At 41.6% G+C, this 17,908-nt stretch overlaps 1 protein-coding gene across 23 annotated transcripts in view; it reads right to left on the bottom strand.

Annotated features, from left to right (window-relative positions):
* nrxn3a (neurexin 3a) overlaps positions 1 to 17,908 on the bottom strand; it is a 426,603-nt gene that overhangs the window by 107,657 nt on the left and 301,038 nt on the right. For all 23 annotated transcript variants that reach the window (XR_004210558.1, XR_004210560.1, XR_004210563.1 and 20 more), the window contains one exon: positions 4,512 to 4,693. Coding sequence is in view for 16 of the 23 variants with exons in the window: in XM_031828538.1 (XP_031684398.1) it covers positions 4,512 to 4,693 (182 nt within the window). In the remaining 7 variants the exon portion in view is untranslated. The remainder of the gene's footprint in view (positions 1 to 4,511; positions 4,694 to 17,908) is intronic.

Here is a 17,908-nt window from a genome sequence, read left to right as displayed (position 1 = left end):
TTGGGGTGAGGTGGAGCGGTGAGGGAGGGCATGTATGGAGATCTGGTGTGGTGCCATTGCTTTGACCGCCCGTTAAGGCCGGAGGAGTCCCAACAGACCGGACTCGAGAGCCACAATAAAACAGTGGACAGATGGAGAGGGTGAAAGAAAGAAAGAGAGAACGATAGAGGAATGTGTGTGTGGGTACATGTGTCTTTGTGAGTGAGAAAGACAAATTATAGAGGATTTTTCTACCCCAACCATCCCCTTACAGAGAGTGTAGGCATTGAGGCAGCCAGCCATACAGGACAAGGTCAATCATTTATGAACAAATCCAATTAGTTGGAATATACACTACATGACCAAAAGTATGTGGACACCTGCTCGTGGAACATGTCATTCCAAAATCTTGGGCATTAATATGAAGTTGGTCCCCCTATGCTGCTATAACAGCCTCTACTCTTCTGAGAAGGCTTTCCATCAGATGTTGGAACATTGCTGCGGGGACTTGTTTCCATTCAGCCACAAGAGCATTAGTGAGGTCGGACTTGCAGTCGGTGTTCCAATTCATCCCAAAAGTGTTTGATGGAGTTGAGGTCAGGGCTCTGTGCAGGCCAGTCAAGTTCTTCCAAACCGGTCTTGACAAACCAATTCTGTATTGACCCCAACTTTGTCTTGAATCGTCTTGAACGTCATTGTATGCTGTAGCGTTGTATGCTGTACCCTTCACTGGAACTAAGGGGCCTAGCACGAACCATGAAAAACAGCCCCAGACCATTATTCCTCCTCCACCAAACTTTACAGTTGGCTCTATGCATTCAGGCAGGTAGCATTCCCCTGGCATCTGCCAAACCCAGATTTGTCCGTTGGACTGCCAGATGATGAAGAGTGATTCATCACTCCAGGGAACATGTTTCAACTGCTTTAGAATCCAATGGCGTTAAGCTTTAGACCACACCAGCAGACACTTGGCATTGCGCATATGGTGATGTTAGGCTTGTGTGCGGCTGCTCGGCCATGGAAACCCATTTCATGAAGCTCCTGACCAACAGTTGTGCTGACGTTGCTTCCAGAGACAGTTTGGAACTCAGTAGTGTTGTAACCGAGGACAGATGATTTTTAAGCGCTCGGTGGTTCCGTTCTGTGAGCTTGTGTGGCCTACCACTTTGCGGCTGAGCCGTTGTTGCTCCTAGACATTTCCACTTCACAATAGCAGCGCTTACAGTTGAACGCGACAGCTCTAGCGGGGCAGAAATTTGACAAACTGACTTGTTGGAAAGATGGCATCCTATGACGGTGCCACGTTGAAAGTTGCTGAGCTCTTCAGTAAGGCCATTCTACTGCCAATGTTTGGCTTTGTGCACAATTTTATGCACCTGTCAGTAACGGGTATGGCTGAAATAGCCTAATCCACTTATTTTAAGGGGTGTCCACATGCTTTTGTTTATATATTGTATTAATTCACCAGTGATGATAAAAGCACTGGACAGAGTGTGAAAAAATCACAATGCATTAGACCAATGGAACTGCTTTCATTCTGCCAGGCAAACCAACTATACATTATACAGACCAGGACTCCACAAAAAGGGAGAAAGGCAGCGCTCAGTGGTGTAAAGTACTTATGTAAAAATGCTTTAAAGTAGAACATAAGTAGTTTTGGGGGGTATCTGTACTTCACTATTTATATTTTTGCCAACGTTTACTTTTACTTCACTACATTCCTAAAGAAAATAATGTACTTTTTACTCCATACATTTAGCCTGACACCCATATTACTCATTACATTTTGACAGGAAAATGGTCCAGTTCACACACTTATCAAGAGAACATCCCTGGCCATCCCTATTGTCTCTGATCTGGTGGACTCACTAAACATCAAATGCTTCATTTGTCAATTATGTCTGAGTGTTGGAGTGTGCCCCTGGCTATCCGTCAATAAAAAATGTTTTTACAATTGTGCCGTCTGGTTTGCTTAATATAAAGAATTTGAATTGATTTATACTTTTACTTTTGATAATTAAGTACATTTTAGCAACTACATTTACTTTTGATACTTAAGTATACTTAAAACCAAATACTTTTAGTCTTTGGTAATATTTTACTGGGTGACTTTCACTTTTACTTGAGTCATTTTCTATTAAGGTATCTTTACTTTTAAGTATGACAATTGAGTACTTTTTCCACCACTGGCAGCGCTATAGACTCTGATACTTTATGAGTATATCTAAGAGCCAAATCTATAAAGAATAACAATTTTAAAAATCTCTCAGTGATCCTACTGACGACCTGTGTGTGTGTGTGTGTGTGTGTAGATGTGTAATTTGGTATGCATGTGTGTGTGTAGATGTGTAATTTGGTATGCATGTGTGTGTGTAGATGTGTAATTTGGTATGCATGTGTGTGTGTAGATGTGTGATTTGGTATGCATGTGTGTGTGTAGATGTGTAACTTGGTATGCATGTGTGTGTGTAAATGTGTAATTTGGTATGCATGTGTGTGTGTAGATGTGTAATTTGGTATGCAAGTGTGTGTGTAGATGTGTTATTTGGTATGCATGTGTGTGTGTAGATGTGTAATTTGGTATGCATGTGTGTGTGTAGATGTGTTATTTGGTATGCATGTGTGTGTGTAGATGTGTTATTTGGTATGCATGTGTGTGTGTAGATATGTAATTTGGTATGCATGTGTGTGTGTAGATGTGTAATTTGGTATACATGTGTGTGTGTAGATGTATAATTTGGTATGCATGTGTGTGTGTGTAGATGTGTAATTTGGTATGCATGTGTGTGGGTGTGCAGCATATGTGTGTGTGAGTGTGTATGTGAATTTAGCATAATTACACAGTGGGTTCCAAAATTATTAACAACCTTGATAAAGATTAGCAATAATGACTCTATAAAATAAATCATTCAAATATTCAAATAGCTATATTGTAAGCAAAAAAATAATGGGTATTTTGTTTAAAGCTACAATATGTAACTTTTTGTGCGACCCAACCAAATTCACAGAAAAATGTGAGTTATCGACCTGTCCTTTTTCTATCTGTGCTATTTCTATGCTTCCCATTCTTACGTTTCATTTTTGCTTCTTTTACTTTCAGTTTTGTACACCAGCTTTACACAGATGAAAATACAATATTTTTGGTTATGGAAAATATATTTCACAGCGGTTTGGATGGTACTATGATTCCCTACACAATTACTGCAAAATTATTGACACCCCTTAAGAGTCTTATTTTTTATTTATTTTTACCTTTAATTAACTAGTTTATAAATAAAGTAGTCAAAAGTTCCTAGTACGCAATGACTACATCAAGCTTGTGACTCTACAAACTTGTTGAATGCATTTGTAGTTTGTTTTGGTTGTGTTTCAGATTATTTTGTGTCCAATAGAAATAAATGGTAAACAATGTATTGTGTCATTTTGGAGTCATTTTTTATTATAAATGAGAATATAATATGTTTCTACCATGATTACAGATAATCCTGAATTAATTGTGAATAATAATGAGTGAGAAAGTTACAGAGGGTCAAATATCTTACCCCCAGATTCGCTAACCTCATGCATGTCTTGGGGTATGACCTTTGACCCTCTGTAACTTTCGCACTCATCATTATTCATTCAGGATTATCCGTAATCATGGTAGAATCTACATTCATGTAGAAGTGGTAAGAAACATATTATATTCTTATGTACAATAAAACTCCAAAACTCCAAAATACATTATTTACCATGAATTTCTATTGGGCACAAAATAATCTGAAACGCAACCAAAACAAACTGCAAAGTTTCTAGAGTCACAAGCTTGATGCAGTCATTTAAAAAAAAATGTTTTACCTTTATTTAACCAGGCAAGTCAGTTAAGAACAAATTCTTATTTTCAATGACGGCCTAGGAACAGTGGGTTAACTGCCTGTTCAGGGGCAGAACGACAGATTTGTACCTTGTCAGCTTGGGGGTTTGAACTTGCAACCTTCCGGTTACTAGTCCAACGCTCTAACCACTTGGCTACCCTGCCGCCCCATGGGAATATGTTACCAAATACTAAACTTTGGATTACTATATTTACAATAACCTTTAGGGGTGTCAATCATTTTTACCTCTACCTTTATGAAATAAATATGTAGTTATTGTTAAACCAAATCTATTTCTCTGAGAAATTGTATTAGTATAACATTTTAAAAAATAGCAAAATATTTAGCTGAGTACTTATTTATGCGTGTGTGCAAACTGTGCATATGTGTGTGTGCGTGTGTGCGTAAAGCCACTGCCAAGACTAGAAGATCCTTCCGGGGAGAATGAAGGAAATCTAGCATGATGAGATGAGATCAGCACTAACAGGAGGAGAGCCACCGGCGTGCAGACCACTCGCCACACACACACACACCCCCACACACCCACACCTGACGTCACTCTGTGTTACTCATATAACAACATCAAACACAATAATCTAGAACAGAAAACCACAAAATCATCCACAAAAATCGGACATAGAAATAAAAGATACAGAGCAAGAGTATAGTGTAACTTACGATGTGTAGCATGAGATAGTCTCCCAGACCCGGAGCACTGTCTATCCGGACCAAGATGCCATCCTTTAGGGAAGTACTGAACCCTATGGTCAGTCTGTCTGTGCGCGTGCTTGGCCTCTCGTTGGCTGGCCAGTTGAACGTAATGAGGCCTCCTCCTTTCCCAAAGATATAAGTCATCCCAGCTGAGGAGAAATAGGAGAGAAAGAGAGAGAGAGGCAGAGGATGAACTAAAAGTCTTTGACAGGAGGAATAGTTTTTCAAAGCGAAGTGAGAGTAGGATAATGTGAGCCCATGATCCCACCAAACAATTTTTATTGGAATATGGGGTTGATTATTGGTGTTTATCCTTTGTCCTTTTTTGTAAAGAAAATCATTTCACCAAAATGTTTGGTGAAGAGATGTTCGTTGCAAAAAAAAAATATGAATACACAAACCACACACACTCCAGAAATGATGATACCAGTGAGCTGTGATGTGTGATGTCCACAGCCAAATTACTACACGGCGAAGCACGGGAGCAAAACACTGTTCATTTTTATTAACGACAGCAACCATCGCTCCCCAACCAGCAACCATTTCCCTATCATGACGATAGAGAAAAACTCTGTAGCCACTGGCATTCCATTAAAGTGTCGGGGACCAAGTAGGCCAAAGTCTTTGAAAACATCAATTTTGGGAGGGGTTTGTAAGTTGTCTAGTTCTGCCTCACCTGGTTCCTGAACCCAAGTCTCACGAGAGGTTTCGGAATGACTAATGTTCTCACCTGGGTCAGATAAGTCGTAATTCACCAGCTGATTTTCTCTATCCCAGACCCCATGGGAAATACTGTGACCTATACAAGTTAAATATAATTCCTTCCAACAGGGATTAGCAATAGAGGTTCTGAGGAATGAATTCTCCAGTTCACATGTATTATACATGAAAGAAGAAAGACCCCAGGAGAATGTCTTTAGAGTGGAAATCGAGCAATATTCCAAATGTAATGTGAATTGAGCGAACCCAAACACACAGAGATGTACTCTGTTTCTGTAGTTGTAGAGAAGTTCAAGTAGTTATTGGGGCGAGAGACAGTTCATAGCCATGACTTTTGTGTGTATGCGTGTGTGTGTGTGTGCTTGTATGTCAGTGTGCGTGTGTGAGTGTATGTGTGTGTGGGCGTCTTGTGCATGTTTGATGGCATGCATGTGTGTATTCTAAGGCTATAAGGACCAGCTGGCTCTACCTCTCCCTCTCTAGTTGTGTGTCAAGTAGAACAGCTGGCCCTCAGTGGGAGCATGGCCACATCACATAAACATTTACATAACATTTGCATTTAAGTCCCAGCATTTGCACTTCAGACAGGCCTACTGTAGAGTACAAACTACACAGGGTACATATACTATTTACAAAGTATCAATGCATCAGAACGCAGTAGGTGTTGCAAATATATCACTCATCTCTTCTCGCAGTCCATCATAATCAAGGAAGCTCCTACAATACACCGTCGATGGTCTTATTTTACTTCTGATGGTTAAATAAGCAGAGCCAGGCATGCCTCAGTTCTTCTCTTTCCATTGGGGGATTTGGTTGCCCTGTGATACTGAATAATATATGCAATCATTACTCAATTAATCAATGAAGAACCATTTAGTTTCAGAAGTGCCCTTGCAGCCTTGTTGAGGGGTGCTTCAGAGGTTAAGCAATATATACTTTACAGCTGCAAAAGACGAAAAAGAGACCGTTTGATGGAGGCAAGACGTTGAACTTTGAGACTTTGCAGTGTACATGTCAAAACCACAGATCTTCTGTTGATGGCATGGAGCCGTTTGATAAAAAATTTGCTTCACCTCAAGCCCAACAATTTGACTCAACAAGAACTGCAATGCTGCTGGGTTTTCACGCTAAAACAGTTTCCTGTGTGTATCAAGAATGGTCCACCACCGAAGGACATCCAGATAACTTGACACAACTGTAGGAAGCATTGGCATCAACATTGTACCTTGTAGAGTCTGTGCCCTGATGAATTGAGGCTGTTCTGAGGGCAAAAGGAGGTGCCACTCAATATAAGGAAGGTGTTACTAATGTTTGGTACACTTAGCTTAGTATAAAGTACGGTTTTAATAGAAAGTGGTCAAAGGGAGTTACATCCTTTTAGACAGATTGGTAGATGAATAGATAAACCAGCATCAGGTGGCAGCGAAGGAACTTCATAAACCAGATTATAAAATAATAAAAAGTCTGTGGGCTCCATCCGATTAAGACAACACAGCAGGGCCATTTCCCATCCTGCAGCCCAGCAGAAATGCATGATGGGATTGGCCTGAGCCCAGGCCGTGATGGTCTTGCCAGCATTGGGGTGAGACGCTGTGCCAAAGATTATCTATTATATTGAAAAGATAGCCGAGTGACCGCTCTAACAATGGAAATACATGTCCTCAATGATTTTAGGCAGGCGAGATCAGGTGGGACCATTCTATGCAATGAGAAGGCAGACACGTGCGCAAACAACAGGCACAACTGAGTTGTTTTCTCTAAGTTGCCGGAATGCCACACGCAACCACTTATGTCTGTATATACTTATGTCAGCATAAACATTATGAAACCTCTATTAGATCAAATAAGCCTCCCGTAATTCGGCACTCTCATATAGACCACCACAAAAAAACGGGCTTCTCTCACGAGGACAGATTTTGGGTGGAGTAAATCCTCTCGTTTCCCCTCTTCCTCTCTGGCTGTACCCTATGACTGGCTGCTCCATGGCTGATATACTTATCTTGTTCTCATTAAGAGGAAGTCCAGTCACTGTTTCTAGTGAAATATTCTGCATGAAAGATAGCTGAAAAAGAAGAATGGGTATTTACGGTTTACTACTCGAACGCCAAAATAAACTGATGTGTGACGGTACTCTAATAAACTGGCCAAGAATGAGGCGGGAGATCTTCTATTGGAATTATCATTATACAGTATTTCACTGACTGAATGAATAAGGTTCTCAAAACCCTTCATCATGCTTAGAAAAGAGAGTTAGATAACTCCACTCAGAGTTACGCAAGCGGGGATAAAGTGCATTATCAATAATTGAGCTTAGAGTGACTGTGACTCTTGGCGTTCTTATCAGAATCAGAGAGTGGGATTACTTAGACATCTTAAGATGTGTCATACGATGGCAAGACGTCTTTAGAAGATCCACTTCCCAAAGACCAACAAAAATATAAGAGGCAACATCATCGTGAGTTAATTTCAAGTTTCAACAAACTTTTTCAATTAGTTTAAATACACTTTTCCCAAATGACAGCAAGTTGTTTTACCATTCAGACACCGACCTAGACACACAATGACGCAGACGCTTTTAAAACAATTAAAGACCAGAAAAGTGCCTTCCTTTGTGCGTATTGATGAGCATGATGCATTTTCTTCATAATGCTTTCCAGGTATGTGCGTAAATTAATAATGTGGCAGAACGTAAAAAAAAAAAAGAGAAGATGGCCTGAACCGCTAACAGCTCCACAAAAGAGGTTCTCTTTTCAACGCGATGACGTGTGTACCTATAATTGAATAATATGGCTTTAAAACTACTAATGGGTATAGTCAGAGAAACCTGACAGGCAATTCAGTTGGGAGACAGCTCTTCGAGAAAAGAAGACAAGACTGATGGTTTGGTTTGAATTTTCATGAACTGATGCAAAGACTGGATAATGGCTTTCTAAGAATTGTTCGAAAAAGAAATGCACCACTTATGGTTTAAATGTAATGTTCTGTGACGATGTGCGCTGAGAGTCGGGAAGCAAGTTCAGAGAGTGCATATTTTAATAAATAAACACAACATACTACAAAACAAGAAACACTAACACCTCACAGACATGAAACAGAAACAATAACGCCTGGGGAAGGAACCAACGGGAGTGACATATAAAGTGAAGGTAATCAGGGAGGTGATGGAGACCAGGTGAGTCTGAAGACGTGCAGGTGTGCGTAATGATGGTGACAGGTGTGCGCCATGACGAGCAGTCTGGTGACCTAGCGGCCGGAGAGGGAGCACATGTGACATGTTCTGACCCAGAGCAAAAGCTTTACCACCATCACCCCATACCACATTTGATCAAAACCTGGCATTCGCTTCCAATAAAACCACCATAGTTTTCTTCTCTGTTGAAGGCCATAAGTGTTTACTTACGTCTCAGCATCGCCTTTATCCAACCCGGAGGGTTGCCAGTTCAAATCCCGGATGCGACTGGAAATATCTTGTAAATATCAAAGATGCCATTGCCTGTCGTTGTGCCCTTCAGCAAGGAACTTTACCCCCACAACAACAACTCCGGGCACCCATCACTCTCCTTCTTGGTCAAATAGCCCTCCTTCTTGGTCAAACAGCCCGGAGGTGTGTTGGGTCATTGTCCTGTTGAAAAACAAATGATAGTCCCACTAAGCGCAAACAAGATGGGATGGCGTATCACTGGAGAATGCTGTGGTAGCCATATGCTGGTTAAGTGTGCCTTGAATTCTAAATAAATCACAGACAGTGTCAACAGCAAAGCACCATCACACCTCCTCCTTCATGCTTCATGGTGGGAACCACACATGCAGAGATCATCCGTCCACCTATTCTGTGTCTCACAAAGAAACCAAAAATCTCAATTTTTGACTCATCTGAGCAGGACAGATTTCCACCGGTCAAATGTCCATTGCTCGTGTTTCTTGACACAAGCAACTCTCATCTTCTTATTTGTGTCCTTTGGTAGTGGTTTCTTTGCAACAATTTGACAATGAAGACCTGATTCAGGCATTCTCCACTGAACAGTTGATGTTGAGATGTGTCTGTTACTCTGTGGAGCATTTATTTGGGTTGCAATCCGAGGCTGGTAACTCTAATGAACTTATCCTCTGTAGCAGAAACTCTGGGTCTTCCTTTCCTGTGGCGGTCCTCATGAGAGCCAGTGTCATCATAGCGCTTGATGTTTTTTGAGACTACACTTGAAGAAATATTCCGGATTGACTGACCTTCATGCCTTCAATTAATGATGGACTGTCATTTCTCTTTGCTTATTTGAGCTGTTCTTGCCCTAATATGGACTTGGTATTTTACCAAATAGGGCTATCTTCGGTATACCAACCCTAACTTGTCACAACACAACTGTTTGGCTCAAATGTATGAAGAAGGAAAGAAATTCCACAAATTATCTTTTACCAAGGCACACCTGTTAATTGAAATGCATTCCAGGTGACAACCTCATGATGCTGGTTGAGAGAATGCCAAGAGTGTGCAAAGCTGTCATCAAGGCAAAGGGTGGCTACTTGGAAGAATCTCAAATATAAAATATATTTAGATTTGTTTAACACTTTTTTGGTTACTAAATGATTCCATGTGTGTTATTTCATTGGGTTAAGAGGAAGTTGAATTTCAGTTGGACCTTCTGTGCAATTGACCAATAAAGTGATCTTCATCTCGCCATAGTGATTGAAATTATGTTCCATATTTTTACGAATTAAGGTGTCAATAACTCATGCACAAACACACAAAGCCTGCGCGTCATAGCACACTCGACCTCATGCATGTAAGATGAGAGTGTGTGGTGGTTTGCTTTCATCTATTGAAGATCATATCAGATTCTTTACCATTCTACACGCCGCTCATCTCATATACAATATGAAAACGGTACACACACACACACACACACAGATATGCACACAGACAAGTCATCACTTGTATACATGCATATGTTCACTTGCCTCCATGGATACACAAAAACAAAAACACACACACACACACACACACACTCACACTCCGACAGACAGACTTTCCAAGACATAGCAATCTGCACACTTGGACACACATGCACACACACAATCCCAGATCTCATACAGTTTCTAAAATGGAAAGCTTTAAGCAGTTCAAGCCCCCCCATGGGATGATCTTGAGAGAGGAGCAGAAGTATTGTGAGAGAGTCGAGGGCTTTGACATCTATCAGCTGAGCAATTGGATTCAAGATCTTCTTAGATAAGAGACTGATTGGAGTGGGAGTTTAGTGGAGAGAGAGGGGGAGAGATGGAGAGAGAGAGAGAGAGCCTGACGAGAGTGCGACAAACATCCATCTCCCCCACCTTCACAAAGCCAAACATTTTGCCATTTATCAGCAGTTAACACGATTACATTAAGACTGATGCATGGAAATTAGGCCAATTAGTTAGATATAAACCCAGCTAAAATCAAAGGGAAACTGAGCGACGAACCATAGAGTGATGCCAAATCAAACGTAAGCCTGTACTATTACCCACTGTTGATCACTGGTATGTAGGTCAGAGCTGTGGTCAATTCTATTTCCTTTCCTTGGAACTCAGCTTGGAAATGTCTCCATAGCAGAGTTGGGGTCAATTCCATTTCAATTCCAGTCAGTGGAATTTAACATGGAGTATTCCTATTGAACTGTAATGCCATTCCCGAGTTCACATGAGGTTACTTTGGATGAATTGGGATGAATGACCCTAACTCTCATTACCAGTCCTGTAGGTGGGTTGATATCACCATGAATAAACAGCAGAGGAACCATCTCTCAGGCACTGATGATTACATATGGCAGTTATGTACTGCTTGTTGTGCACAGCATGTCTCTTCCCGGGAGTTATTCCTCTCCTCCTTCCCCCCTTTTCTGCTGTCATACTGTGACTACAGGGGAGTAACGTTACGGCTCAGAGCGACGGGGAATGAAGGTAACGCTCAGAGAGCGAGGGAGGAAAGGGAGGGGAGAGGAGGTGGAGGGGGAAAAGAGGTAGATTGGAGGGGAGGGTACAGCCAAGCAATATCAAAAGTGTCACCGTGTGGTGTAGCATCGCAGCTGGTGAAAATGGGATAAACTGGGGAGGCAGAAGAGAGGAGAGATGGGATTTTGATAGAGCCTGTTTTGTAGACGCCACCTTTAGACCTCAAAAGAACATAATTTTCAAAGAAACTTTGCTCCCACAGTTCTCTGAGGTGTGCTTCCCCACGACCGGGGGGGGGGGGGGGCTGACGGACCACAGCTACCAAAGTACAGAGACTGACAGAATTAATGATGACTTACGCACAAATTGAGGAGGGGGTAAGAATGAGGGGAGAGACACTCATCTAGTGTCCCAGAGAACTTTCCAATAAACTTTTCCAAGTCTTTCATGTGAAATCTATCACTGATTTGATGAAGAAAACACCATAGTTACAGTATGTATATCATTCATCACATATATCAAATCAAAGTCAGTTTTAGTATTTGATGTAAGTTAAGTGTGGGAGCCGTGTCTTGCCGACCCACAGAATGCCAGATAGCATTGTCAAAGCAAGACCAGGTTGAGTACCAGACAAAAGGAGTCATTGATACACAACACTTAGTTGTGATCATTTCTCAGATGGCGTAGTCAGCTTGGGACCGTTTCTATTGTTTACACATTGTGGAGTCCAACAGCTTGCCGGGCCATCTGTAGGAAATGGCTGTGAGGACCGGAGAGACCTGAGGGAGGTTGGCGAGATAGCCGGGCTGCAGTACAATGTGCCATTTCAGCATCTCCTTCATCCAATTGTTTGCAGTTTGTTTGGTTCTTTGGGGACTTACAAAATTGTATTCCTTTTCAAAATAGGGACTATTGAAAAGAGTGATAGCTTACATGCCACATTATGAAAATGCCATGGCGGCAGGTATCCTAGTGGTTAGAGAGTTGGACTTGTAACCGAAAGGTTGCAAGATCGAATCCCTGAGCTGACAAGATAAAAATCTGCCCCTGAACAAGGCAGTTAACCCACTGTTCCTAGGCTGTCATTGAAAATAAGAATTTGTTCTTAACCGACTTGCCTAGTTAAGTAATGGTAAAATGCCATAAAAAATATACAAAATCTTATGCAATCAGAAAAAAAAGAATTGCGTATATATTAGGGCAGGCTGTTGCAGTGACCATATTACCGCCACACCAGCAGTCATGAGTCATGACCTCAGTCAAATTCCTGTCACTGTAATCTCCTTTTATGCACTCTGGTCGCTCTTGGCCTGGTACTCCGGGCTCCATTGTCCCTCTAACCACTCTGACATCAATGCAAATACAATTAAAATCACATCAAACACATAACCAAAACAGTCTCATGCTTTAAAAACTCACCTCACTGTAACAGATCAATTTGAAGAAAGAAGTTCAACAACAGGTTGAAGCTGAGTGGAAAACAGGGTCGTTGTGGATGATGTTGGATGAATTCAAAACAACCAGACACATATTACAGCGTATGCTTACGCAATGATTGCGCCGTTATACAATACACAGTTTAATAGCCTATTAAAGCAGGCAGAAAAAACACCCCAAAAACCATAGATTTAAGATGTCTTTGGTACATAAATGGTCTAGACTATATTCTAAAAATGAAACAAATTCTAGTATTGGCCTTTGAGTATGGACTGTATTATGATGCATACTGGATGGTCTGGTAACATTACGCTATGCTCCAAACTTTTTATACATGAGTCTGGGGACTACAGTAGACGATGCTGTTGGTTCATTTACTGTGCATGGCGGTTTATTTTGAATAGCCTAGTAATAGGGCATTTTTTTCTTCTTCATTTTAATAGGCTGACACGGTACCTTTAGCCACACAATATCTCACCAACGTGCGTTTCCATCTCCTCTTCCTCGTGAGAGGGGCGGTCAACAGTTTAATGAAATATGTTTAGTTGTGCAAACATGTTACTATCGATGTTCCCCAACAGATTTCACTTGGTTTACCAAATGAAGCACTGGGTAGCTGCAAGAACAGTGTTAGAGAGCTCATGACATAGGTGATATTCCGCCCAAACTCTCTATCGCGAAGCAAAAGGCTGAATGCTCCTGAAACAGTAGTAGATGCGTGGAATGAAATACGTCTTCTTATCCCGTTTGAAAGCAGAGTTTTGATGGTTGCCACTAAAATGAGGAGGATCCTAGCATATTTATTTCTCAGCTGCTTATATTAAGCACATGCTCTGTTCTGCATAATTGAAAAACTAACCAAGGGAACGCAGCCTCCATTCGCTATTCGAGTGCATATCTTTTACCCTGCCCCTGTTCCTGTCCATTTGATAATGGTCCATTCCAAATCGGAACTACTTTTACATATCAGTAAAATGTCAGATTAAATTGAGAATAAATAGTCTGATGGGTGAAAATATGATCACTTAATGAGAGAACAGCGTGTGCAGCCTGAGGCAAGGAACAGAGCGCAAGCTTTCAATTGCACATAGTGGCATCATGCAGGCCAAATACAGTATGTTTTGATTTCTAAGACATTATGAGGTTTGGCTCATTCACAACTAAAGTTGCCAAATAACTCTAAATCTAGCTCATAGGACCTGTTTCAAATGATTACTTTTACACTCAACATAGCCCTTTCATATCGTATCCAACTCGTTCTGGAATAGGAAAAATATATTTTCTATTTTATTCAGCTTATATTCTTATTACTATGAAATCATATAATATAAAATAATGGCTCGAGACTTCTAAGTATTTTTGGTCTGCTAAATGAACTAGCCTACAGCCTATAGCAATGGCGCATAGCCAAATAACATACAGTATGACAGAATCCGAGCCCGAGGGTTTGATAGTCACATGCACAGGGTTGCAGGTGTGATTGCAGTGTACAGTGATAATCCAAAATGCAGGACTACATTTTAACAAATTATGAAAATGGTAATAAAAACAACAACAAAAGAAACAGAAATAGCACTAAATACATAATGCCAACTTTGGCAGTGATGACTAAATAACAGCTGTGGCTGACACATATTCTGTTCTTCTGAAATAAATGTTATTCATATCATAATGTTTATTTAGACCTGCCTAAACTAAATAATGGATTTATTGTGAGGGTGTATACTAAATTGTTTTCTTAAACTTTTTTTATGTAGCTGTTCCAAAGTGGCTTGTATGCGTGGAAGCCTGGAGATGCTAAACGTGTTTATGTTAATTAACGGTCAATTACCGTGAGACCGGCAGTCATTTGCATGACAATAACCCGCTGACAACATTTCACATCGCTAAATAATTTGTCTGCATAAATATGACATTTGGCAAGTGTACTGTGCATTCGAAATCACACACGTGTTTGCACAGATGTAGGATATGCCTTCAGACTACAGGTAATGAGATCAAACAGTCTCGAGGGTGGAACGACATCAGGGGCCACAGGAATCATTGCTACAGCTCGCACTGCCATCTGCACAAGACAGCTTCTATGACAGAGGAGTCAATTGGCCGGGGGTGGTTGGCCTGATAGCTGGGCCACAGTCAGAGCACAATGTGCCATTTCAGTGGATTCTCAGTCCGCAGGCAGGCAGCGAGGCTACCCTGGGACAGCATAACTGCTGCTGTCATTGCTTCCCTGCGTCTGCGTGGCCAATCAACAATAGGTGGTTTGTAATGGACCGTGGCCTGCCTTGAAGTCCCTTCAGAAGCAGCTGGAACCGGTTTGCTCGGTGTGTGAGCGACTGTCAGCAATTCCACTGCAGGAAATGCAGTAGTGGAGTCTCTGATGTTCACTAAGGTAGCCTACTGTGATCGCAAAGACAGACATATGAGGTGTAGTGGATGTATTAATACCATAGACATAACTGCTGGTAAAGTTGACTGCTGATCAGATACTGCAAGTAAACTCCAAAGACTAGTGGATGCTTTAGAGAGGTTGTTAAGGAGTATCTCTCTAGTCAGTGGCTTTTGAAGGTGGGATGTTGGACAGAGGAATGAGATGGGTGGATTCTAGTATTGGTACAGTACCTACCCCCCACCAACAACCTTTTCAATGTAAAGGACTTTGAGCGGTTGGACAAATAATATGTGATCCAGTAACAGAGATGGGGAGCAGAGTGACATGGTCGGAGCACTTTGGGATAGTTCACGGATCACCGTAAGGTTCAATCCCATCACCACGGAAACAAGAGTGACAGGGAAGGTCAGAGTTCCGAGTGTTCTGAGGTGACGCAAGATTCCCTTCCTTTCAGAAGGAGCCTTCAAACGGAAAAAAAAATTCCGGTGAAGAGGATGGTGGGAAAGGGGGGATCATTTATGAGGGGAGATATGAACTGGTGATCTGGTGAAGTCGCCCACGTGTCACAGGCAACTGACAGAGGAAAGGCTTTGCGCTGCGGAGACTGGACAGCACGAGAACAGAGAGAGAGAGAGGTGAAAAGGGAGAAAGATGGAGAGGTCGGATAGAAAAGCAAGCAACACTTTGAGACTCATCTCTGCATCACCATCCAATAATGTTCAAGCGCAGTCGACCCGGGTGAAAAGGAAACGTTACTGCATGTTGGCTAATCGAACCTGTTTGAAGATGTCTAGTTTATATCTGGTCTGTGACAGTTGGACTTTCACACTAATCACCACAATCACTGCTAGAAAAATAAAACCATTTCCACTTGTATTAAAAGTGGCCAAATCACTTAAACCTAGCTTTCGGCTTAAATGTATTCCCTCTTAGGAAAGACTTCAAACACCTGGCGGGGAATCACGCCATTAGCATTTCCGTGGCAGCGCTAGGCCGACACCTCATCGCAGTGTGACACTGATTGTTCACCCCAGATAATTGGCCATTACTTCTACTTTTGTGCTCGTATTCCCGCCTGTGATTTGATAAGGTTATATCAAGACAAATAGCACAATTTTACAGGGAGCCATTTCGCAAAAAAAAAAAAGTGAGAAATGTACTTGAGCTGGGGTTCATTTTTTCTCCCTCCCTCTAAAGCGTGTCCATTTTAAGCGTTCGGTAATGAAATAAAAACGGATTTAACATTCTGCAGGCTCTTAAAAATGGGATTTATTTCATCTGATTGTATCAGAGGGGACCAATAATGGCTGATATCACACTGTGATAATATCGCAAATGCTTTCCAATTCGTTTCAATAGGAATAATCTGTGTTTTGAATTCCCTCCCTCTACAAGACTTGTTCATTATTTTTCTCAAAGACAAAAAATCGCAACGGCATAGAAGACAAGGCGATAACCTCGTCCACAGAGGGGACTTTCTGTCTGAGATGTCGACAGCTATAAAGAGATGGATCTTGGCCTTTAATGTAATCTGGAGTATCAGTAATGTGTGACTTAATGGTCATTGTCTCCTGGCCTTTGTGGCCTCGCTCTGTAATGTAACATAAATCCTCATTAGAGAGAGCCTTTCCGGGTGTATTAGGGCCTCACACTCACAGATGACTTTCTTGGTCGCTGTCAGCAGCTTTCTTAACCAGTTTGTGTAGAAAGTGTTGTGTGTATGTGGGAGGACTTGATGTGTTGCCTGGTCAGCAGCCTGACCTCTCTGTATGTCTCTCATGTAAAACTGTCAGGTTGTGTGGAGATATGAAAAGGGTTCAGCCATGATGAGGCTGTGTGTAAATGCTTTTTCGTATCTGATGAGGACTGCAAATTCTGAAATACTGAACCTGAGACAATGGACTCTCTGTTTTAGGGCATATTACTTATCATCGTCTTGCCATGAAATGATTAATTGATCCAACATGCTTTGGAGAGCTTTCTGTCCAAATGTAAGGCCAATCATGTCACTTTCGAAAATATGGATGACAAAGTGAGAAGAAACTATCGATCTGTAGACTGTTAGCTATGTTGGTTGTCGTCACTTCAATAGGAATATAATTTATGGAAAAACTAACTGGGGCAGTGAGAGGGAGAATGAAAGAGAGTGAGGGCGAGAGAGAGAGAGAGAGAGAGAGAGAGAGAGAGAGAGAGAGAGAGAGAGAGAGAGAGAGAGAGAGAGAGGAAAAGCAAGAGAGAGACACAATGAGGGAGAGGAGCAAAAGAGGGACAGATTTAGAGAGAAAGTGAGAGATAATAAAGAGATAGAGGGACTGCTGTGGAGTGAGGGGTAGAGAGAGGAAAAACGGAGATATTTGACAATGCAGATCTAATCCTTCTACAGTGTGAGTCATACAGACTAGTGTACTGGACCCTCTCTCTCTCGGACTCAACATGGATCAGAGGGTCTGTGTAAATCCATCTGATGTTCATCGGATCTAACATGAGATACCGCTCCTCTTCTCACTTGTCTTCCTATATGGTGTGTGTAAGATGGAACTCCTATTGTGTGCCATGACATGGGGGAACACCACAGTACCACAGCACCACAGCTGTTCCAGATCTTTTTAACCCCTTTCTCTTGAAATGCACCATTATACAATACAGACCAGGTGCAGGTTAAGTCAGGGATGTTGCATTGAAACTAATGAACAGTGTTTGTGTGTCCTAGGATGCTCACCGGTGGCTCCTGCTAACTGTTAACCCTTTGCACACACGTGCACACACACCCACAAGCAGTTACTGACACGTCAGCTTTTTTTCAACCTGGTGTAAAGAATATTGGAGAGAGAAAGAAAATAGAGAGGGAAGGGGGAGAGAGAAAAAGGTAAAGCAGAAAGATTGAGAAAGAGAG

Source organism: Oncorhynchus kisutch, linkage group LG7 (assembly GCF_002021735.2).
Source record: "Oncorhynchus kisutch isolate 150728-3 linkage group LG7, Okis_V2, whole genome shotgun sequence".
NCBI lineage: Eukaryota > Metazoa > Chordata > Actinopteri > Salmoniformes > Salmonidae > Oncorhynchus > Oncorhynchus kisutch.
This window is presented reverse-complemented; position numbering and strand designations above follow the sequence as displayed.